Raw genomic sequence first — 24984 nt, forward strand, 5'->3', positions numbered from 1 at the left:
CGGCCGAAGCCGAAGGCTGTGCCCCTCTTCGGTACCGTAGCTCCCGTTGAGCGAGGCCGGCCCAGCGGAGGGCACCCGGCTCCCCGCCGCCCCTCAGAAGGTACAGCACCGAGCCCGCCCCGAATCCAGCACCCGCCCCGGATCCAGCCAGGGCGCCGGGCCCGTCCTGGGAGCCCCGGGCAGCGCCGGGTCACCACTCCGGCTGGGATGGTGACGGCTTCTCCAGGATGGGTGACCGATCCCTGGCATGCGTGACCGCTTCCTGGGATGGGTGATCGCCCCCTAGCATGGGTGGCTACTCCCCGGGCATGGATGATGGCTCCTCAGGATGGATGACCCCTCCCCAGGATGGCTGGCCTCTCCTCTAGATGGGTGGCCTTTCCCCGGGATGGCTGGCCGTCCCCTGGGACTGGTGGCCTTTCTCCGGGATGGATGGCCGCTCCCTGGGGCGGGCAAGCCGCTCCCGGGAGCCCCCCGCCCCGGCGGGAGGAGCCGCCCTTCCCCGGCGCAGGCGCCGCAGCACTCGGCCGGCGCCATGGCCCGCGGGGCGCTGCTCGGCGCCGTGGCCTGTCTGTGCTTCCTGGCCCCCGTGGCCGAGGCCTTCAAGAGGAGGGGACCCAGCGTGACAGCCAAGGTGACTCTCGCCCTCCGCCGGGAAACCTCGGTTCGGGTCGGGCAAGGCCCGCGGCCGGGATGTCCCGCGGCCGTGGCGGCGTGCCGGGGGAGCTGGCCGGCCTCTGCCCTGGCCCGCTCCACAGCCGGCCCCGGGCACACAGGGCTTGGGGCGGGCTTGGCCTAGCGCCAGAGCTTCACCGTCTTATTCGGTTTTCTTAGTTGGTTGATTGGTTGCTTACTTGGTTTTTAACCCTTTGGGCTTGCCGCCTTTCGGTAGGCACTGGCAGATCGCGGAGTTCGGGCCAGCAGAGCCTCCCTCTGGCTTGCAGAAGTGTAAACTTTTAAATTCCTCACCCCTCCAGCGCTGCTGCAGCCTTTGCTGCTGCCAGGGCAGTTTGTGGCTGCTGGTGCTGCCAGGCTTCCCCGAGCGGGACGGGGTTTGACTGCTCTGGGGCTCGTCTGTGCCATGGGTTTTATTCATTCCTCCTCTCTGCTGAAGCTCTGGAGAGGATCCAGCGGGGCACTACGGAGTTATCAGGGGAGTGCAGCATCTCTTTTGCCAGGAAGGTTGGGGGAGCTGGGGTTGTTCAGTCTGGGGAAGGCATGACTGAGAAAGGGCCTTATCAATGTCAATGAGAATGTTGAGGGGAGGGTGCCAAGAGGATGGACCAGGCTCTGCTCGGTGGTGCCCAGCTGGTACGCAGGAAGTTCCACCTGAATATGAAGAACTTCTTTATTGTGCAGGGCACAAAAGTGACTGAGCACTGGAACAGATTGCCCAGAGAGGCTGTGGAGTTTCCCTCACAGGAGATATCCAAGAACCACCTGGACGCAGTTCTCTGCCCTGAAGAGAATTGGTGGCCCTGGTTGAGTGGGGAGGTTGGGTCAGATTGCAATGGTACTGGCCAGGAGATGGACTTGTGGGCTGTGGGGCTGGCTGGCGGGATAGGGAGGCACCTAACTACTCCACCATGACAGCATCTCTTTCCAAAAAATGTTTGTTTGGTGCAGGAGGTGGGATGTTTAGTTCAGCTTTGGAATTCCGTGTTTCAACCCCCAAGTGTTTTTCCATCTGCAGTCAGGAGAGAATGTGTCCATGCTGGGAAAGACCCCTTCACTCATGAAAGTGTGACAGGGAACGGCAGGGGCAGAACTGCTTGCTCTAGCACGGCTTCAGTATCCTAAGCCACGGACTGTGCCTTTATCTCTGTGCTTCATTGCCTCTGTTGTCTGCAACTGCTTACAGTTTCATTGCCATGGACTTCTAGACCACAGATTTGATTTTTTTGGGGGGGAAGGGTAAATTTGACCTTCAAATAATCTTCTGGAAATATATTCCTATTTAATTATAAATAAAGTACTTTCCTTCTTCATTTCTTCTGCCTGGACTATATATAATGTTATGCTCTTCTCTGATTGCTGTGGCACATAAAGAATTGCTTTGCCAGTTTTTTGTGTCCTAGGCAGTAGTAACTTTACAGAGCTCTTCAAATCACACCAGTTTTCTCTCTTCCAGTTTAAGTAGTTTTCTGTAACCTTTCTTCATATAAAAGATATTCCGTACCTGTTGGGCATCTGTTCTGCCCATTTTTTAACATTTTTTTAGGTTGGCTTTATCATTCTGCAGTAGATAGGCCAAAATTACATGCAACACTCAGGGTGTGAACTCACAGTACAGATGTAGCTATGCCCATCTCTTTACAGTATCCATTTTAATTATTTCTAGTATTTCTTTTCCTTCTCTGACCTTCACAAGCCCAAAGCCAAACCTTTCACTAAACTACTCAGGATGATTCCAGATGTATTTTGGCCCCCTTGTTGTGGCTTTACACCATAGACAGTAATTTTGCATTTATGAGGTTATTACATTAGCTGGTCTTTAAGAATCATGAGATCTTCCTTTCAAAGTCACTTTAGTTTCCTTAAATAATTGAATGCTCTTGTCCATTTTTTCAGTTAGATGTACAGCATCTTGTGTAAATTATATATGAATCTTTTTATGAGAACCAGCCACTCTTACTGGTGTGTTCTTTTTTCATTTCAGTCTTGAAATACTTAACTGCAGATTTTAAATATTTATAAAAATATTAATAAGACCGAAAATTTATAATATTTAATTTCTTTCAGAGTTTTTGGTGAAGAATTGGCTAGATGTTTTTTGAGATTTAAAAATGCTGTATCAACCAGTTCACAAGTGTCTACATGCTCCCTGAATTTCCAGGGAACCTGTGGAAATACAGTCATGAGAACGTGGCTTTTCTATGCAGAAATAGTGTCTAGGGCTACCCAATATTTCCGTACTTGATTTTGTGGCCAAAAATATGCAGACACAGTTTTAATACTGGGTTTGTTGCTTAGGCAAGCAGCAGTGCCACGTATGAAGCCTTGTGGCTGTGCTAGGCTTGCAGTGTATGACGAACTTGTCTCCTTGTGCTGTCAACAAAGTGTATGATGTTCGTGCTCTGTGGGGTGATTGTTTGGTAGCCTTGGTCTTTTTACTCATATGTGCCCATGTATTTCAGGCAGTCCTACTAGAACAACATTTCCAGGCAAAATAGACAGGCAATGGTTTTAGAAAACGTAGGAAGGCAATGCCCCTTACCTAGATAACCCTGGCGGCACAATTCAGAGAGATTTGTTTATAGAACCATTAAAAAGTTAGTGAGAGTGTGCTGTTAATACTTTGGGAGCCACATATCTAAGAAGCATGTTATTCAGTGCCAAGTGTCAAGGAAATGAATGAGGTGTATCAAAAGGAATTTTATTTCCTTTATAGCGCTTTTATAGTGTTAGCCAAAAGTTCAACAGTCAAAACCACATAGAAGATCAAGAAATGGTAGAAATATTTAGTAGGAGAGCGTGAAAGAGGCATTCACATTGGAGAGACTGTGATCATTTATTATCATTATTGGACTAATTTCTTAGCATTACAGACAAGTAGTACTTGGTTGAGTGCCACAAGGAACAGCAAATACCACATCATAGGAATACACATTGCTGTTTCCTAGAAGTTGTAATAGCCTTTATGTAACTTTTTCAGAACTTCAAAATGCCTCATTTCCTGACAGCTGTTCCTATTTTCAGTAATTATTGGAACATTTTTGCACGTTCAAGTATGCATTCATAGATTCATTAAAATGTCTTGTAACTCATTTGTCTTTTTGAAGTTGCTTTTCAGTGACATATACATTGAAGATTTAGGCAATCAGCTGAATAATCTGGCCTGGTTATTTCTCTGCTGGATTTGAATTCATGTTTAGAAAGGCAACTGCTTGCTTGAGCCAAAGGATTTTCTTCCCACTGTTTGTCAATTCAATGGAATTTAGGCTTTTGTGTATACTTACTGATACCTAAAACAGTGAAGATTATGAGTGGATAGCAAATGGTCATTTGTGGGGAGTGTCAGTACTATAGTTCCTTGTTATTTCCCCCATATGGGAATAGAATTGTTGTTCTTCCTTACTTTCATATTTAATTTTTTCCATTCAGCTTTAAAGACTTACATGTTTGGGAAAAATCTTCTTGAACAGTATCTTCAAACTTGAGATACAGCAGTCTCACTGAGCCATTAAAAGTAGTAAGAATCAAAACATATAGTCACCATTTCTCAAATAGTTTTCTGCATAACCTGATTTTGGAGGCTCTGAAAGGATTTCTCTGAAACAGCACCCTTACGAATTGCAGGATACTATTACTACAACCAGCCAGAAGTAATTTCTTACCACCTTACTCTTTGAAAAGCTTGGCTGTTTGCTGTGCTCACATCTATATCACTTTTGTTCCCTTCACAAAAATATTCAGGTGTTCTTTGATGTGAAGATCGGAGACAAAGATGTTGGAAGAATTGTAATTGGATTGTTTGGAAAAGTTGTCCCAAAGACCGTGGAGAACTTCATTGTGTTGGCAACTGGAGAAGTATGTTTGTGGTTTTCTTCCGCTGTGTACTCAAGTTTGGCTTGGGAAAGCAGTGTGTGTTTAATGCTGTTTCAGTTGTGAACTGTCAGTCTTCATTCACTGGAGCCTGTGCACAAGTGCTGTCCCTAGGGATGTACACTAGTGTGTGTCTTCTCGGGTCCTTGGTTTGCAAGATGTAATTACGAGATACTGGATATGAGCACCTCAATCTGTACCTGCCGTGCAGATCTAGCATATGGAGTTACTGGGGTCAGATACAGACAAAAAAGTCAAATAAAGACAATGGCTTTGATCACCTGAATAAATACCTTCTTTGTGGCAGTGCAGTTTAGATGTTTTTACCTGCACCTCAGTTTAATGTGTTTCTACACAGTATTATGTCCCTTGGTGGTATATTCTGTGAAATCTAGCTGTTCACAACTTGTGTATTTCCTATGATTGTATATAGAACTGGATGTTATATTCATTTAAAGAATGATTTCATTTTCTTAGAGAGGATATGGATACAAAGGAAGTAAATTTCATCGTGTGATCAAAGACTTCATGATTCAAGGAGGAGACTTTACAGCTGGAGATGGATCAGGAGGTAACATACTTAGTAACTTCCAGGTTCCCTTTTCTTTGTTCAAATGTCTGCTGAAAGTATGGGCAAACCAGCATATTCCTTCATGGTTTCTGCTCAGATAAATGAAAAAACCCCAAACCAGCCCACATTTGGTTTAGAGCACCTAGTACTTTTCCAAGTGTCTTGTAGCCTAAGCTGCAGCTATTTGGGTTATCTGATTTATAAGTATGTGTAGCTCTTCCTTTGTCCTCAATTTTTGCAGATAGCTCTTTTCTGTCTGTGACTTGTCCCCATTCAAGAAGCATGGCTTTGCGTGCTGGGCTGGAGCCACGTGACCAGCTGAGCTGCTCCTACAACTTACCGTCTCCAAAAGATGGATGTCTCCACCCTTCCCCTGCTCTGGCTTTGTGACAGCGCTCCTTCCCTGAGGCACTCACTGATTGCATGTATAGGTGAACCAATTCAAGTCATCCAGCAGAAGTCTAATCCGTGATGAAACAGTGAAAGCGCGTAGAGGGAAGGCAGGTAGGGAAGGAGGAGGCTGTCCTCTCTGCCCTCAGCTCAGTCTGTTCTGAGGAACCTCTGAAATGTGCTGTGAGAAGGAATTTCTTAACAGGGAGAGAGAAAGAAATTAGAAGATGAGGGTTATGCCCTCTCCCCGTTTTTCTCTTACTAAAACTGAAACCGTAAACTTGCTGGTGCTGTGAGTCCTGGCTGTGTGTATCACTTCTCCCTCCTGAGCCTCCAGAAGAACAGTTCAGTACAATCAGGGGGCAATGCCAGCACAGCATCTCTTGCACTGCACTCACTCTGGCTGCAGATATCTTCTCTTCCTTTACATGCACATTCTTGACATGCTACAATTTGAACTGTCTGCATGAACTGTTAGTGATTTCCCTACTGGGATAGAATGGAAAACATTCATTCCTTTTCATAGCAGTCAGCACTGGGGATGACCATAATACCAAAGACATAGTTTTAGCATTAAAGGTAGGCAGCAATTATTTGCTTGCTGATTTTGTTTATTGGGATAGCATCTGGTGGTGCTGGGAAAAGTGTCCCCATTGTGCTAGGCATTGGACAAGCAAAAAGCGAGACAGACAGCCTTCTCTTTTTAGAGTGATAGTGGTTTAACCATGACTGATGTGTTTTTTCTCTGAACTATTTTAAAAACACCAGAATCTTTATGTTGTGGTTGTACACATACACACCAAATATTTTAGTCTAACTTCCATTTGGTCTTCATATGCTTTTAAACGTGCCTAAAGCAATTTCTTAGCATAAGGGAAAGGTTTAAATACTGAAATTGTCACAAAACATTATTTTGTGACAATTGCATCTTATTGTTGGTGGCCATAAATATGTACTTTAATTTGCTCAACAGGATGAAGTATACTATTATTCAGTGGTGTCTGTAAGCCAGACCTTTGAAGGTATTCAGCTTGCTTAAATTCAAGGGATAAAGCATCATCGGCTTTGACTATTCCTTCCTTATGTGTAGTGGTTTAGCCTACCTTTACACAAAAAATTATTTTAGTTATGGAGTTGCTGATGGTTTGACAGTGATGCTGCTGTGTTTACTTAAACAATGAATCTTCAAGTCCTGAATTCATACTTCATTTTCCACATTTTTGAACAAAAAGCAGCTTTTTTTTCTTATTTATTTTTTTAAAGTCTGCTTTCTTTTTTTTTTTTGTCATAGGAAGAAGCATCTATGGAGAAAGATTTCCTGATGAGAACTTCAAGCTCAAACACTATGGAATTGGATGGGTTAGCATGGCTAATTCTGGCCCAGACACCAACGGATCCCAATTCTTCATCAGTGTGACAAAGCCTTCCTGGTTAGATGGAAAACACGTAGTATTTGGCAAAGTCCTTGATGGAATGGTAAGTTTAAAGTAGTGGTTGACCTGGACAAATTGTGCCCATTATACCCCTGTTACCCCTGTTCAGAGACAGTTCATTATTCATCTAATATGTACATGGTAGAAAATGATTGTGAGGAGCTCCAGCTGGATAATTTAGAAGTGAAATATCAGAAGTGAAAACCTGTACCATGCTTTTGGCTTTCACAGCCCTTATTTCAGACTGCTAAGCACTGAAATCAACACTTTGCAAATTACACCTTTGCAAATTACAAATTAAGAGAGTTCAGCTCCTCCTTTCAGTAACACTGTTTTCTACAGGCTAAAATCAAATTTTGTAGTGCATGGTAGTTATAGGTAACACTTTCACTGCTAAGGGTTTTTAGAAACATGTGAATGTAAAGCAGGCAAACACATACTGATGAGAGGCCAAATCAAATTTTCAGCTAAAAAATTATGTTTTCAAGTGATTATACTTTTATTAGTCTGGTTCTCCTTATGGATTATTCCTTTTTAATTTGTGTTTTGAAATTATTGGGGAAAACATGAGCTGCTGGACTTTGAGGAGTTTGGAAACTTCATCAGAATACTTGCCCCTCACTCCCACATTCATACTGAATTCCATTTTTATGATCTACAGTAGTAGCTGTAAATTTTTGAGAAGCTATTTAGACTTTAGTTTCAGTTTAGTCAGATTAATGGAAAATATAAAAAACAAGTTGTCAATATACCTAAATTAATTTTGTCATTTAAAAATACTGGTACCACACTAAAAATCTGTATGTGTGTGTTACATGCTAAAGGTAAAAGCAGTAACCAGATTTCTGGAAGCGCAGTTATGCTGTATAATTAGAAAAATAATCATGCTTGCCTTTTGTGATCTCTGGATTCACTTTTTGCTCATAGGCCACAGATATAATCCCGTATGTGCCAGCTTAATCAGCTGAATGTACATTTTTAGTTGCCCCTTCGAAATGTTTTTGTTGGCTGAAGGATTTTCTAGGTGGGCAAACAGCTTTCCCTGTGCTTCTGTCAACTGTGTTTGATTTACAGAGTGGCACAACTGCTAATGTGGAAAGAAAAGGATATGGGAAGTTTACAGGGTAAAGGACTTTGTTCACAAACTGGTTAATAAGCAGTGATGTTAGGTGCACTTTTTTGTTTCCGTGGCACCAGACCTCAGCCACTGGAGTTTCTTTGGCTAAATTGAACCTTTCTGTTTGTTCTTTTTTTGTTTGACAGTCTGTGGTGCACTCGATAGAACTCCAGCAGACAGATGAACATGATCGGCCCCTTCAAGACTGTGTGATTGTGAACAGTGGCAAAATAGCTGTAAAGGAACCATTTGTAGTTGAAGTTGGTGACTGGTGAGACCAATAGTCAGAATGAAAAGTACAACTTAATCACTTGTCTTTAATGCTGGTTTTTGACCAATCTCAATGATCCACCAAGTTTTCTCCTCAAAACAGCTGAAGTTACATTTAGGCAGTACTTGTCATTTGCCAAATACAGATATGGCTATTTCTATAACAACTTGTTGGAGCTGCCACTCCTTGAAATTCAAGACATATCCCACCAAATTCTAGATCTTGCAGAAAAAGTCTTTAATGAAAAATTATAGCAGTAATTCTATTTTTCCAGGGTTTAAAATATAGTAATTTTGTTCTGTTTGGAAATTTTAGCAATATTTGTTTTTGTCTTTTCAACTGAAAATATTTACTGTAACACTACCAGCATTTCTAAAAACTTAAAGGTAAAATATAGAAGTGTTTTGAATAAATAAACTTTGCTTTCAGATAAATACTTGAGAGCATTTTTTACTCCACCCCCCGCCAAAGTCTTTTTTCTCATCTCAACTGATTCCACATAATATGCAGGGGGTATTGCTTTTCAGGAGATAAGGTTGTAAGGTTAGAGCAGAGATGGTAAATTTTCCTAATCTAAACATGTCAGTCCCTTCTGTCTTTCAGAAAACCACAGTACTGAGATACCATTCTGTGATCAAGAACAAGCAGCTTTTCTGTCTTATTATTAAATAAGGTAGTCTGTTAGAAACTGATTAAAACAGAAGAATTCTTGTTTTGGTGACTTTTGTAACATTTAATTAATGTTACTTATATTGAAGCTCAAACACTTTTTCTTTACGTTTTGCTGTAAGTTTGAGAACTTTAGGTTCATTTTTTTTGTGATGCTTCATAAATAACTCTTAAGCTGACAACTGGTAGCTTTCAGAGGAGGTCAGTGTAGGGTAACACTTAAGAGACACCTATGTTAAGTTCAGGGCAGATATGTGGATTTTTTCGTTTTGAGTTGACTGTTTTAGGACTCAAGGTGGAAGAGGCAGTGCCAAGATCTGATGAAGGGCTCGTCCACCTGTAACACAGGCAGGCAGTACACTACTCCTCTTTGTAATGACTCATTTCCTGAAGGGTGTCCTGAAGGAGCTTTGAGGTGTATCCAGAGCCAAAGTGATTCAGGGCAGAAGAGGCTGCTACAGCACAGAGCTTGTAGGTACCTATTGGCATTCCACTCACAAGGAAACAGGAAAAAACTGTGGGCAGGGATTTACCCTAGGTTCTTCATATCATTTGCTGTTAGAGGATGCTCCTGCTGGTTCTTCGTCCACAGCCCTGGGGCCTCTCCTGAAGGTAAATGCTGACACTCCTTTTCAGAGACCTGTGAAAGGACTACTGTCCTCTGCAAACAGAACTGGAGGAGAACTTGGCAAGGATCTCTAAATTTGCCTAGGGCTAGGCAATCAGATTTCCATTTTGGCTCTGATCACTTTTCTTTCTAATAGCTGTTTAAAGTAAAATTCTCTGAAAAGCAGCTCTGGGAGCAGGGTTAGCAAGCAGAAGTGAGAATGCCTCAGTCTGCCAGTAGCTGAAAGCTCTCCTGGAGGCTGAGCTTACAGACCTCATAAAGTTACGGTACCTGAACAAGTGCTGCAGTCACAGGCCTACCTTTTTTTGAAGTCCCAGCTTTCCACTTTCTCCAGATGGCTTCCAAACACATTTACCAGTTAGAGCAACCTGTGTGTCTCCAGGATCTGATTTATGTTTGTGCCCAGCTTTGTCATTGCTGGTTTTGTGTAACATTCCCTTCTGCTGATGAGCCCAGTGACTTCCTCTGTGTTCCATTAACCTTAATTTTTTTCACCGAGACATACAGTTCTGTAAGGCTGCCATGTTCAGCTAAGAGCTTTAAATGAGCAGACACACAGGTATTTTCTCACACTTCTTGGGAAGACAGACATCTGTGAGACCCATCTCGGAGAACAGAATCTCAGAAAAATTTCAATAGAAAAATTTCACAAAAAAAACACTGAAGTGGTACAGTCATGTCCTAGTAATTTATTTTATAATGTCCAGCAGCACACATAAAAGTTTCCAGTTAAATCTGAACATACATACATATATATGTATCAGTTTTAGTTTGATCATAATAATATTCTTGCTTTAGTTTACCACAGATTTGTATGTTCTGTGACTTATAAAATGTTAATATATGGAATACAGTCAGCAAGTTGGTGTAGAAAGTAAACAAACACACAAGTTAGATGTCATAACTGAATGGAGATGTGCAAAAGCTATAGAGAAGCTCCTGGTAAGTAAAATAATTTAAACTGAAATCTAGAAAATTTCCTCAGAGAGTGCTGTGTGTTTCAGAATGTGAAAGCATGTTTCCAATTCTGCAGACACTCTCTTCAGCACTTCTAATCCATCCAGTGCCAGCAATGGGTAATGTGCTGGGAAAAATCCTGGTGCAAAATGGTTAGTGTTTGCTTTAAGAGAAATTATAGAAATAATTAGTAAAACTTTTCTCTTTAAAGGTTAGCATAGTTCAGTGTATGACTTAGAACATTTAGTGTTAAACAGAGCATGTCAATATATAGAAAGTATAAATAACTTCAATACTGTTGTTTCCGTATCTTTTTTAAAAGCAGCAACTGTAATGACAGTGATTTTATTTAAAAAGTCGTAATGCTTGAACTTAATCTGAGGTTGTGCCTCTTGCTTCTGAGCATAATTTTCACATCACAGAATTTTATTCCTGTTAATTCTATTAACCATGACTTCAGCTTCTTCTTGCCTCGTATTACTTCTACCTGGGCAGTAAGTGAGGATAAAATATTCCATGTAGAATGCCGTCTATAACTACATTTGGAAAGTCATCTGAAAAAAAAAGGGAAAAAAAAAGAAAGAAACTTACTTTCTTATCCATGTAAGTGCAATATAAATGTTTTTGTGAAACTTAACTAGGTAAGGCCTCATTTACTTTGGGTTACTGCATCACTCAACTGTTTATCCACGTTGGCAATGTGCTATTAGTAATGCTGTTTCAGCACTAAAGCCACTTTAGGGTAGCAGTGGGCATTGCATGAATGTGCTGCCAGATTTGTAGCTTATTGATTTAAAGGGATGTTCTAATACTTAAGGCTGCTAGACTCCAGCTCTTTATCTGAATCTTTTCTCACAAGGAAGATGGATTACACTGGCAATTCAGTTTCTAACAAAATCTCAATATACTTGAAGAAATTTCTAGATTACTACTGGGAATACTTCAAAGCTGTTTTTTGTATTGTGGTTTACAGCGATGTTTAGACGGAGAAGACTTGAGGATGCCTGTACAAAAATGATTATTTGAGGGAAGAAATTTTCAGGTTGTCCAATCAACATAAAATGTTACATTACAAAATGTCATCCTACAGTACTTGATGGAAAAAATTCCCACTACTTTGTTGTCATGGATGCAGAGGAAACTGCCAGTTAATTTTCATGTTCCATTTGGCATGAAAGAATTGCCAGATAGAACACAATAATAGATCCATGTACATGGATATACACTGTTGAATTAAAAGATTTTTTAAATGCACCAACATCTGAGGTTTTAATGAAGGATCTATTTAAATCACCAGACATTAAAACTAAGAATTTCTGATCACATCTTACAACCTTGAAATTGTTAGTATACTAGAAATGGATTTCCTGCTAAGAGTAGACGGTTCCTGATGTGGAACTCTCCACATGAAACAAAGCTTCAACCATCAGCCTACAGGTATTCACAAAGGAAAGATGCAACTTTTATAAAAATCATTAGTATGTGATAAATTAGATCACCTAATGTGGGTGGGAATTAGGGTTTGCCCCTAACTCTTTCACATAAATAATTTTGGAATTAAAAATACAGAACAAAGGTAGATTTGGACCCTATCAATGCAATCCTTATTGTCTTAAATGTGTTATTTCTTTGTTATTAATAAAGTGATTTCAGAATATTACAGATTTTATGAACATAGATACTTTAGGATGTTTTTAACCTCCCCTGTAAACAAGTTATGCATAATTCTACCCAGCTTCTCATAGTAAGACATAATTAGAAATGACTTGCTGATATTTTGAATCCATTAGTGTTTCCTCAAATCCTGTAAGATCATCTGTCCCAAATTACCCTGGCAGAATAACCCTATGCAGCTGTCATTAATGTTACCAAAATACACTTGTAAAGGTGATCAGATGCTTTCCTTGTAGATTAAATGATATCAGTTTTTATTGGTTCTTCTATAACATACAGTATATATAGGAAAATAAGGATTAATTTTCAAAATGATGCATCCTTACAACATTAGATTTAGGTGAGCCTTTTCTGCTTAAAAAATCAAGCATATCAATTTAAATTAAATGCAACTAAAATATACATACATATATATATATATATATATATATATATATATATATATATATATATATATATATATATAAAACTTAAGTATAAACACAACAAAGCACAGTCTTGCAGATCTGTGACCCTTGCATGGCTTAAAGAACCATCAGAACAATTTTCAAACAACTGACAGTAAATGTAAGATCCCACTTTTTTAGCTTCCAAAGAATCATCTCCAGTTTGAAGCACATTAGATTTTTCCTTTATTTTTTTTTTTGAGAACATTAATTTTTTCTTTCTCCCTATAACCTTACACAAAAAGTAATGTACACTTGGGCCCTCAGACTGTTAAATACATCTTGAAAAAGGGAATCTGAAAATCAATGAGGTTCGTAACTGTGCGTCTTATTTCTGGAAAAACTGTCTTGCAATTCAACAGTGCTTAAAGCCCAGTCACTAGAGTAATGGCAAGATTGTATTTTATAATGACAAGTCACAGTGCAATGACAGGGTAAAAATTTTCTTTGAGTATTATATTCCAGAAATAGTTTTTTATTTTGTTTAAAACTCACCCTGTTTCCTACTTATTGAAATACGTTAACACAGGCATCCCTGTATCCAGGAAAGACTTCTGATTGAAATTCACCTTCTTCAAAGACAGCATATAATAAATAGTTATTTGTTAACAGACACTTACTTTTGGTCGTAGGTTGAACAACCTTGGCTGTTTTTACAGAGAAGGAAATCAGAGTCTATCAAAGTAAGAACTAATCTGAGAGGGAAAATTTTAGAAAGCTCATCTATATTTTCTCTGTGCTGCAAACTAAAAACAAAGAAGAATTAAAGGCAATGCTAGTTTTGTAAAAACTTTGTTCCTTTCTAACTAGACTTGAGTCATCTAGTAGAGGCTCTAGACTCAGGACTTGGTTTTCTTCTTCCTTTTTTAAACCACAACTCACGTTCTAATTTGTGTTTTAATTCATTTAGTTAAAGATTGACTTGCAGCGAATTTGATGTTTTAGGGCTTTCAAATACAAAGAATATTCACCTGCCATATAAAATTCTAAATACTGTGGATCAAGGTCAGAAAATGCCTTGGCAAGAATCTGAAATGTCCTTTATATCATATGTCATTAATGAGGCCTACTCAATATATAAACATGTTACTCATTAGAAGAGGGCTTTATCTTAATGCTTTTTTGCATTACTTCAAAGAACAGTTACAAAATTCATTGGAAAGTTCTTAATGATTTCACAAAAAGGAGCCTTACTGAGAGTACACATTATGGAAGGGAGATAAATACCATCACAGAACTGCAGAATCTTGAAGTCTTAGAGCAAAATGTTACATGTGGGCTGGAAATACTAAGATCTGTCTCAGTTTTTTGGGATAACAGTATATGAAATCCATTTTCTCTCTTCAGAATGGTATGGAGTTACATGATGTTCATAATTTATACCAGGCTCTTGAGGAATCAAGTATATAATTAGGAGGAGCATTAAACACTAAGATTAAGACATGCAATGTGGCTCACTCGAAGAATTAGTATAGGCAGCATCTGGACCAAATTTTAAACAGAGGTTTCTCTGTGGGTGATTCTTCATTACTGTTGTCACTTGGGTCAGATGTGACCCTGTGCAATGACCCCCTTCCCTTACTGTGCTTTGGCTCATCGATTTTGTGATCTGCACTTCAGCCTCAAATGAACATTCAGTCTGTGAAATCAGACTAGTGCTAAGTCAAAGTAAAAGCTAAACAACCTTGTAATGTGTCTTCTGATGTGGACCTGAATCACACTGGACCTCTGTTGTCTGAGTTTCACTCTAGTTACATATTGGAGTTCAGTAAGTCTTCATAGGATCAATAGTGTTTGGCCCCACTACTAGCTAGCATGGTCGCTGCCTGCAAGAGAGACTGCTTAACCCTCTCAAAAGATATGAGGTCATCCCTATGGTTGTGGTAAACAGCTTGAAAAAGCAGAACCACAGAACAGCTGCAGCTGGGAGATGACTGGAGGTGATCTGGTCCAAACCCCTGTTCAAGAAGGAGCACCTCCAGACAGTCGCCCAGGACCATGGCCACGCAGCTTCTGAGTGTCTCCAAGAGTGGAGACCCAACACCTCTCTGGACAGCCCGTGTCTGGGCTTGGGAAAATATTCATTATGTTCTAGTCCTATCACTGGGCAGCACAGAAAAGAGATTGGCTTTGTCTTCCTTATGCCCTCCCCTCAAGGATTTAGAAACATCTTGAGAAAATATCAAGGAAGTACACTCCATTGTCTAGGGAAAGCAAAAAAGTGTTCTTTCCTAAATTTATTCTTAAAAAATTAATTAATTTTAAGGCAGTGTGAGATTTCCACACAGTTTTTAGTGAAATGAAACAAAATGCCATATTAAAAAAAATTATGTGCAGTTCAGAGAGAAAATTCTCTTTTGAAAGCATATTACATTTTAAAAATAAAATATTTATTAGAAATAACACGTTCAAACAAGTAAAATGACAAAGCTAAGAGGAACCCACTCTGAAAATGGTACTTTTTTTCCCTGCACACGTTGAATTTGAGACAGGGTAAATTCTCTGAATTATTAATTCAAAGAACTTTTTTATATTAAAAAAGAGTTTATAACAATTTCCAATGCTCTTTTGAATCACGTAAGTCTAATGTAAATGTCTTGTGAAATATATCAATTTAAGTACACTTTTTTCCCCATAAAGAGCTCCAGAGATTGTAAATGATAAGAAATAATAATAATTCAAATGGAAATACAAACATGCTTGCAGTAGACCAGCTGTTGTTTAGGGAAAAAACACTTACAAAGGACTGGGCCTCCAAGTTCAAGACCTTCAGACAAAACAGCCAAAGGGTCAACAACAAGAAAAGAAAAGCAGTGTTCTTCTTTTGATTTGAATTCTCAGTAGGTTTGCCTGAGAGAACAACTGGGGGGAAAATTCCACCCTTTTACAAATCACCCACCCCACTTAGTGTTTTAATGGTTTCTTATACAAGAACTATCGTTTTATTGGCAGGTTATTAGATTTTGGACCAGTGTCATTTGACTAGGCCAGTATTAATAATAATAATGTGGTTTATGCAGTGCAGGGTCAGATCAGTAAAGTGCTGTTAAGAGATGACAGGTTTGATTACCGTTGGCCTTAGGCAAGACATATGGATCCCTTAGGAACAGCAGCACAGGCTGGTGGGACAGTTTGCTGGAAAGGTCAAGAACAGGGATGTCAGTATCAAGGGACAGCAAACAGACTGTTCTACAAACTAGCTTTGATAAAGTGAGGTGGTGGAGCTGCTGGGAGCCATGCAGTGTGGTTCCACACACCAGTGCTGCCCAGAAGGGCAGGCTCCATCTCCGGGAAGCAAAGCTCGCTGCTCCTCAGCCATACACTGAAACCCTGAATGTCAAGCTGGAGTAAAGGGGCTGCATCCAGGAGGACTGGCTTGCAGCTCTGAGACTTCCTGATACTGCTCTGTTCCCTGGCACGTGGTGTCATGCAGGCTACAAGACCACCTACAGCCCAGCTCCATAGGCTCTCCAGGCCACCAAGCTGACTCAAAATGCCGCCATGTTCTTACAGCCCCCAAAGCAGTTGCTGTATCCATCACTTGTCGACAGAAGCCCTTGAAAGCCCCCCATGCCTGACTCTCACCCTTAGCCATAGCACAGACAGCCTCCCCCAGCCCTCTCCACTCTGCTCTGTGCATATACATTCCAAGTAGTGCCACCAGATGCAGATGAAGCTCTATCAAATGCATGGGGAAGAACCCAGATCTCTAATTCCTTCTGCTAAATCTTGCTACAAAAAATACATTCCCAGATATATTTCAGAGCTGGCACTGTTCTGTCAGTTTTGTAAAGAATTTCTCAACACTAGCATAAGGATGTTCAAGCCACACAAAAAATGGATAGATATAGCACAGCTGATGGTAATATTTAACAAATACAATTTTAATGCTAAACTACTTCTAATTTGTTAACTTGAAGGAACAAATAAAGTAAATGGCAATAATTAAAGTAGTTTATTAATGAGGTGCCCTATAAAGAGTAGAAATCAAGCTCACCTAGATTCTTCAGATTCTGTTTCATCAAAAGAGCTGCAAGTAAAGTGACAGGAAGCTTTGGTTACAACAAAATTAATTTTACAATTAAAACCCCCAAATACTTTAAGAATCACCAAAGGGAGCAATTTGCTGGTCAGTGGCCACATAATGCCACATAAGGAAATGTACATGGGAGATTGTATAATTTTATAACCACCACTATTTGAAAATGACAGCATCCATTTTACTGTAACAGATTAATTTCCATCAATCTATCTGTGAAGTGCTGAGGTGTAGTTCCACTGAGGATATTGGCTGATGTCATTAACTGCAAGTGAAAACTACAAGCCTGATAGCTTCTGAGTCACTCTGGACACTGCCCTGTGCCATAGAGACCTCCAAGGATAAAAGGGCCTCAAAATTATCTTCAGGTAAATTTGCCTTTTCACTACTATGGATCCAAACAGCCTGCCCCAAAGTGGAAAAGGGCCATGTGGCTTTCTGGGGAGCAGAATGGTAATGCTTCTGAACTATCAACCATATCATCTTACATAGCAAAATAAATTCTGCCTACAAAGCTCACAGCTGCAGATGGTAACAGAGCTTCCAGTTACACTGGTTTGGGTATTTCTGTAGCCCTTAAACTCATCGTCCCAAGATTCCCTTCTGCCATTGGCTAGGAGCCCCTCCCAGAGATGGGCAATCGGGTCACTGGGGTAATGTCATCAGAAAGGAAAAAGAACCTCATTTTTGAACACACAGAGTGAGATCATAAAATTATCATGGAATGATGCACTATTTTGTGCAGATACTATGATCATAAAACACATGCAAAGGCTTTCTATGCAATTTTACTAAGTGCTTATGAATATCTTACATTTCAGTAGATACTTCATGATCTACTAGAAAGTTATATTTTTCTCATCTAAGCTCTCCTTTGCTTTCCAAGAATATTACATAAACTTCCCTTCTGTTGTGAACATGCTGGATTTATTTTACGACCTTTTGGGGATACATAAACATACTTAACATTAGCCTAATGCCCATTTATTTTACAGTGTTAGAGTTGGCAGCAAGACCATTTTAAGTCAATGGAATTGCATCAGCACTGAGTGAATATGGGCCTTTTGGCCTCCATATATTTTTCAGTAAAGGAGAGCTTACCCACAGCTTTCTGCTTTTGGCAAGGTAGGTACATGACGAACATTCAAAAAATCGAGAAATATCTTAGGGAGCTCTTCATTTTCTAAAATGACTGTCTGTAAAAAAAAAGGCACAATAGAAACCCAAGTTTAAAAAATATTTTAGATATTGCACAGTTCCATTCAAGCTACTAAAACAACACTTCTCTCTTGCAATACTTTTCAGTTCTCCATTTTTACACCTATTTTGGAATGCCTCATTTTGATAGGAAAACCACAGTTCTCGATGAATCACTTAGAAATACATTCAGCTTATGCTACTACATTCTTTTTCACCTGCCATCACTGGTGCCAACCTATATTCCTCTCAAGCAGAGATGTCTGACTCTGGAACTAAGTTACTGGCATGCTCATTTGTGAATAAAGTTCTGTTTATTTAAAGTATAAAATAAAACAGCCTCAGCTTAGTGCTTTCATGTTCACCTCACAGAAGACTACCATCTTGTGAGCAGAAGAAGTCTTCACTTTGTGCAGTTTTATTAATGCACGTCTTGGTAAATGACAACAAGGGAAACCCCCTGCTTGGCTTGACAGGTCAGCTTACAATACACTCCATGTATCTGCCCTATGGCTCTGAATGACAAAGCTCTGACCACACAGCTGCTGGCCAGACTTGCCACATTCTTCCACAACCATGATACAACGGCCACATAATGCCCAGACTACATCCTCTGTTTTTTCCCTTGATGAGATGATCTATAGTTTTCACAAGGCAAAGAAAAACAGTTCATAAATTCAACCATCTCACCTGAAAGATAAAGCCCCTATTTCTTTATTGTTCATACTGACATGCATTCTGAAAACGTGTACTTCACAAGAAAAATTAAGCCATAAGCTTTCTTAAAGAGATTTTCTTCATAAAGGCCTGATCTGAAGTGAATGTATGTATGGAAGAAAATTCACTGGATTTAAAATTAAATTGACTCCTAGAAGCAAAGATTTCCATGTTCATTCTGCTCACTTTCCCACCCCATGATAGAAGAAATAAATATAGAGAAGAAACAAGTCTGGAAAGACACATTACTCTTACATTCAGAAGGTAACTTACTCCCACATGTGTATTCTTTTACATTACAATGTCACAAGGGAGGCAGTGGTATATAGAGGATAGCAGGATCACAAAAAAGAAAGGTTGGAAGAGACGTCTAGAAGTCATCTAGATTTTATAGCAAATGGTTTGGTTATTTGTGTAAGGAAAACCTGCTCAATATTAAAATTACATAAGATGTAATGGACTTAAAAGCATTTAAAACCAGAAGTATTTGAGAAGTGGATATTTTTTTATTTTACATTTGCAAGTCTGAATTCAGAGGCTATACTTTCTTAACAGCTGAGGTCATCACTAAAATGTTTGAATAAAAGTTCAGCAAAAAATGCAGCTTTTGAACTTTTCTGTTCTAGATTTTAAGGGATATAACAAACAAGGAGGTCTAAGATGTTGGTAAGTGTTAAGCCTTTCAGTTCACCTTTATATGAAGATGCTGCATTAAAAATGCCACTCTGTTTGCATTCTGCAAAATCAGCACTCTGCTCCTGAAAAATTTATCCCATTCTGCATTCACGTTATGCACAAAAGAAGGTGTGGAGGTAGATGCATATTCAGAGAGTGTGTGAATTGCATAGAAATGTGTATGGCTGGCTCAAATAAAACCATCTTGCTAATTATATGCAATGAGGAACTGCAAAAAGTTGTAGACAGATGTTTAAGGGCATCCAGTGCTTATGTGCAACTTCATACATAAACTCTTGACAGCTTTTTCTAAAAGCTGAGCTGCCTGCTGAGGCTGCTGAATGGAGCAGGGAAGAACAGAAGGATACACCATTTTATAAAAGGAAAACTATTGACAGGTCTTACAAGCTTATTTGCTTCTACTTCCACTCATTTGAGATTAATATCTTATTCTATTTTGGTTTGGGTTTTTTTTTTCCCCCACAACATGTATCAAGTCAACCCAAGCTCTGCTAATCCTGGCCTGACCACATAGCTTTCACAAAAAAATGTAAGCAAATAGTATCCATTTTAGTCTGTTAAACCATACCGTTTGTTAGTGGTCAATAACTCTGCTTTAGTGATCACTAAACTTGAAAATGTAGAATTTGAAGAGAAGCAAAGGCAATTTTGCACTGCACTGTATTTGTACACCACCTCTGCTGATTGGGAATATTGTCATTTCCAGAATTTTATGAAGGAAGGAATGACTGCATTGACCAAAGGAGGATTTTGCAAGTGATGTAATATAATGTGACATGGATTTTTAAGCATTAAAAATAAAAATATGAAGTTTACAAATTAATTATACTAATAGGTGGCAAATTATCTTCTGGCTTGACTTTATTGGCTTTGATTCAACAAGGGGCAAGGACATAATCTTGCGATTTAAAATACACAGTGGAAACCAAAGGAGAGGAGAAAAAAAAGCGCCTGATAACAACAACAACAACAGAACTAAACTAAACCAAAGAAAAGCCAACAAAAAACCACACAAGCCCCAAATCAAACAAACCAACCAATACCAAAATAAAACCTCTAGAAGCACCAACCAGCCACAACGGATTAGGCATGTGCATATAGAAAAAAAAAAATTGAAGCATTCTCAGCTTCCTATTTAAGTTAAGAAAAATTGTTCTTAAATCAGAAATGTTATTATAATTGGCTTAAGTTACCCAGAACAACCCATAACACAAGAGAAAACCTGTAAGAAATCCATATTTTGCAAACCTGACCATCTTTACATAATAAATGTGCAGAAAAGGAACCAGCAGGTAGTTTCTCTACCATTACCTATAATTTGTGATTTAATATGCTCAACTGCAGCATTTGTTCAAGTGAATATATGATATTGGCTTGTAGGCATGACTAGCTATCTTGTTTGCTCTGCCATCAGAAACTGAAAGATAAATATTTTCAAAGAAATAAAAACTCACACTTAGTTCTTTGTAATGTGAATTTTTGTTGCATCCAAATTCTATCAAGATCATAGCAATGAATTTCAAATATGGGCCCCAGAGTGCTAAGGAAGCTAATTTAAGAAAAAATCTGCAGGATGTGTATTTCCTTCCTAAATGAAATAAAACTCCCTCTTCCCCCAAAACTAAACCTAATACAACCTCTAGCAAGTGATTTGGGAAGTGACTCCAGAAATACATTTTTCAACTCATTGATTTCAGCTGAACTAAAAGTGCCATATTTTCTTAGAAAATTGTAAAGGGTATTTATCTCTTACTGTCACACTTTAATGAACTACTCTGTGCTTCAGGAGAAAAACCCACAACACAACACAACACAAGGGAAAGTCTGATGTTTACATCAGTAGAAATGTCTTTTTCATTGGAAGGGTGCAATTATTATTATGTAAGACAAATCATAAAATCCCCGATTTTTCTACCTTATCAGTTTCATAAAATCATGTTCCCTAAGGATGTCATTGATTAGTTGCACATGTTCTTTCAGTGACATCTGAAATACTTAATTGTCGGTTATCTTTTCTCCTTCAGTAAGTAAAATATAGTCACAAAATTGCAAAGGGACTTGTTCTGCCTTAACCTTAGCTAGATGCCATCATGCAGTGGAAAACAGTGCTAAAATATCACAGGATAATGCTCTCCAACAAGGGAGACATATAAACAGCATAATGATTTCCCATGAGTTTCCTTTTTAGAAAATTGTCACTAAAGCCAGGGTAAATGGTGACATATCTTCACAGAGGACACTGTGAAATCGAACACTGGCATTCTAGTTAGGCCCAAACCTACTCATCAGCCAATTATAACAGTAACTGAACATCTCTCTGAAAACCTGAACAAGACCACTTTGCTAACCTTCAGAGATCATGCCACAGATATGCATAATTCTCTATTATTATTATTATTATTGTTATTGTTATTATTATTATTATTGTTGTTATTATTATTCTTGCTGGTTTTAATAAAGAAATATTTAAAAATCAATTTCTTACAGACATCTATCACACTTTCTTGAGGTTGCTGGAAGAACTGTGGGAAAGGGAGAAAAGAGAGTGGGAGCTGAGTTACAGGGTTTTTACAGACTTTTCTATTCAGTCGGGTTTAGTTTGAAAGGCTGTACTGTTAGGGTGAAAAAGTTCACGACAGTTTTTTCTCTCTTCACAGGGAAAGATGCTTCACAATACCTAATTCAGTGGTGCAGCTAAAATGGGGGAAAAGAAAATCAATACATTCCAGCTACAGTAAGTAGGCTGGAGTGTCAGTCTCCACTGGGACCAAAATCCACATCTTTTAGAACATTTTAGAGTCTATATTCTTCTATTAACCTGCTTTTCCTCAACTGCTTTACACAGTCCCATGAAATGATAAAAAGGTCATCAAAAGAACACATTAGCTAAAAACCAAGTAGACAAAGGAACCAGACTTGAATGATTAAGCTTTTCTTTTTTAAAGTAATAGCAGATACAATCATGTTTTATAATATCCATTGTGAAGAACTATGAAGAAACTCACTCCCTTGTTCAGTGAGGCTTGTTAGAGGTTATTAACTGGGATTAATTCTAAAAAGAATTTCCACTTTTCATTACTACCACAAGTATTTACATATGTAAGAATAGAATAAGGTTATCAAACGTGCTTAAAAACCTGTATAAAGTTTCAAGAAACATGCAAATACATGTACAGCAACACAGAAGTGATGCTCCATATTAAGCACCAGCTAATTAACACTCCCACACTGTGTATCAAAGGGAAGTCAACAGTAAGAGTGACATCCATGCAGTGGAGCTTGAAAGGGAAAAAATACTGACTATAGGGATTATAAGACAAAATACATCCAATGAAGATCCAGAAGTTCCAACTGAACTATCTGAAAGATAATGTAAAGTCACAAGAGTTTAAAAAAAAGAAGGACAGAGGGGAATTGCACCTCTGAACCTCAAGACTGGAGGATACTTCCTGTGAGCTTGAAACTCCCCTCGTATCTCATGAGTGACAAATCCATCTATCATAGTCATCTCAAGCTATGCAAAGGATAAATTAGATGAAAGGGAAGCCCAATAGTTTAAATGACTACTGGATCATCAGTGAAAATCTGTGTGCAGAAATTCATGACAGTGCCTATAACTTACACTCCAAGACAGTTTACTGATTTTTGTTTAAAAATAGGTCTAAAGATGAGAGCATTTTAGATAGAAAGGTAGTTGAAAACACAGTTACAGTTCCAACTAATATTTAACTAATAAGTGCAGACTTGTGGTTAAGTCTACAAATATAACCCATTTCATGTGAAAATAAAATATTGAATTTTTTTCCAGAAAACTGGGAACATAATTTAGTGGGAGCAAACAGTGAACTTCTCTTCAGTAAAAGAGGAGACTAGTCCTTGAAAGATTAGAAACAAAGTGCAAGAACGGTTCCTTTGAAAAATACAAATGAAAGTAAGCGGTCAATACAATTTCCAGAGACACTGCTCAAAGGATTGGAGGTTAAGACAAAGCTGGATGAGAAATGAAGAAATCAACAGAGCGAAAGGAAGAGAAACAGGCAGAAAGGAAAAAAAAGGGCAGGCCAAGTTAATGACGTTATAAAAACTTAGCTGGAATAAGAAAGGCTTTTAAAAATAAGTGACAGGAAAAAGTAATACAAAGAGTAAATATATCCACTAATGACAATATTAGATGCTGATTTCAAAATGTGTAAATTGAAGTATTTTTCAGAAGTAATTGACCACTGGGGACATGAAAAATTAACAAGTAATAAAGACAGTGTGAATAGTGGTGGTGATTACAAACAGGTGCAGGAATATCTTAGATAACTCTCTCTCTCTCTCTCTCTCTATATATATATATATATATATAAATCAGTAGATCCAGAAAATCTAGGAAAATACAGAAATTCTAGGAAGATACAGAAATTATGTAGTTAGGCTTGGAAAAGTTCTCTCAAGAGTACAGGGGAAGAAGGCTTATAAAAAAGCAACCATATTTACTATTACCATACACAGTAGATTACAGTACTGTTTTCTAAAAGCTTAAAAGAACTAAATACAAATATGCTATCATTAAAAAAAGCCCCGCTGAACATTCAGGAGAAGCAAGGTGCCTCGTTTACCCAGTCCCTCTCCCAGGGCAAGATCCAACTGGCAGTGCCATGGAGCACCAGGATGCTCACCTGAGACAGGCAGCATCTGAGACCTCTTACACAGCCCCCCAGACCAACAGAGTCACTGGTAAATGCCAGAATTTCCTCATAGAACACTCTAGGTACAAACCAGCCACAAGAACTGCCTGCACACAGCACAATTCATATCACCAGAAGTGCATGTATTTTCCCTGTTCATGAAGTTTCTGCTGTTCACTACCAGAGCTTTATGAGACATCACTTATCTATAAAATACATTTTGGAAAACATAAAGGAAAAAGATCACCAAGACAAATAGAGAAAAAAGAAAAAGAAAGATAAGAAGCGTAACAAATGTAGTTGCAAATTATAACACCAGGGAAATTTCAAAATTGATAGGTTTTTGCTTTCTGTCAGTCAGGTACTGCCCTCCTTCTATGCTGATCCTTGTGCATCAGGGAGAAGGTTGTATGGGAAAAAGAAGCAAAACCCTGCAACAGATCTGACCAGGTAATTAAATACTATCATAAATACACAATCTACTTTAAAGTGGAAATGTCAGTTCTACATTTTTCAAATTTGTAAGTCCTAACCTTCTTCCTCTAAATATCAGGGCTTAGTGTACATCCCCGTCTACTTAATATGTGACAACCCTCTTAGAATTATAGACTTATGTAGGTGGGAAAAGGTCTTTAAGACCAACCCTTACCCAGCACTGCTGAATCCATCACTAAATCAAGTTCCTAAGTGCCATGTCTATGTCTTTTAAATAAATACCTCTAGGGATGGTGACTCAACTACTTCCCTGGACAACTTGTTCCAATGCTTGACAACCTGTTCCTTAAAGGAATTTTCCCTCACATCAGATCTAAACCTCCCCTGCCTAAGTAGAGGCCATTTCCTCTTATCCTGCCACTTCTTATCTGAGAGAGGAGACCAACATCCATTCTGCCACAACCTCCTTTCATGTAGTTGTATAGTGATCAGGTCCCCCCTGAGAAAAAATTTCTCTGGGCTAAAT

General features: G+C 38.9%; 2 protein-coding genes across 2 annotated transcripts in view; one reads left to right on the top strand and one right to left on the bottom strand.

Moving 5' to 3' along the window:
• The first annotated feature begins 510 nt into the window (after window positions 1-510).
• Window positions 511-8761, top strand: PPIC (peptidylprolyl isomerase C). The gene is made up of 5 exons (XM_036402841.2): window positions 511-634; window positions 4417-4530; window positions 5023-5116; window positions 6798-6982; window positions 8203-8761. The coding sequence occupies exons 1-5, from the start codon at window positions 536-538 to the stop codon at window positions 8329-8331; spliced, it is 621 nt and encodes a 206-aa protein (XP_036258734.1). The 5' UTR covers window positions 511-535; the 3' UTR covers window positions 8332-8761.
• A 1532-nt stretch (window positions 8762-10293) lies between these two features.
• Window positions 10294-24984, bottom strand: part of SNX24 (sorting nexin 24) — a 91408-nt gene continuing 76717 nt past the window's right edge. The window contains exons 4-7 of the mRNA XM_036402842.2: window positions 17842-17936; window positions 16699-16731; window positions 15772-15836; window positions 10294-11135 (exon numbers count right to left, since the gene is read on the bottom strand). Coding sequence (XP_036258735.1) covers window positions 11065-11135; window positions 15772-15836; window positions 16699-16731; window positions 17842-17936 — 264 coding nt within the window. The 3' untranslated portion in view covers window positions 10294-11064. The remainder of the gene's footprint in view (window positions 11136-15771; window positions 15837-16698; window positions 16732-17841; window positions 17937-24984) is intronic.

Source organism: Molothrus ater, chromosome Z (genome assembly GCF_012460135.2).
Source record: "Molothrus ater isolate BHLD 08-10-18 breed brown headed cowbird chromosome Z, BPBGC_Mater_1.1, whole genome shotgun sequence".
Lineage (NCBI taxonomy): Eukaryota > Metazoa > Chordata > Aves > Passeriformes > Icteridae > Molothrus > Molothrus ater.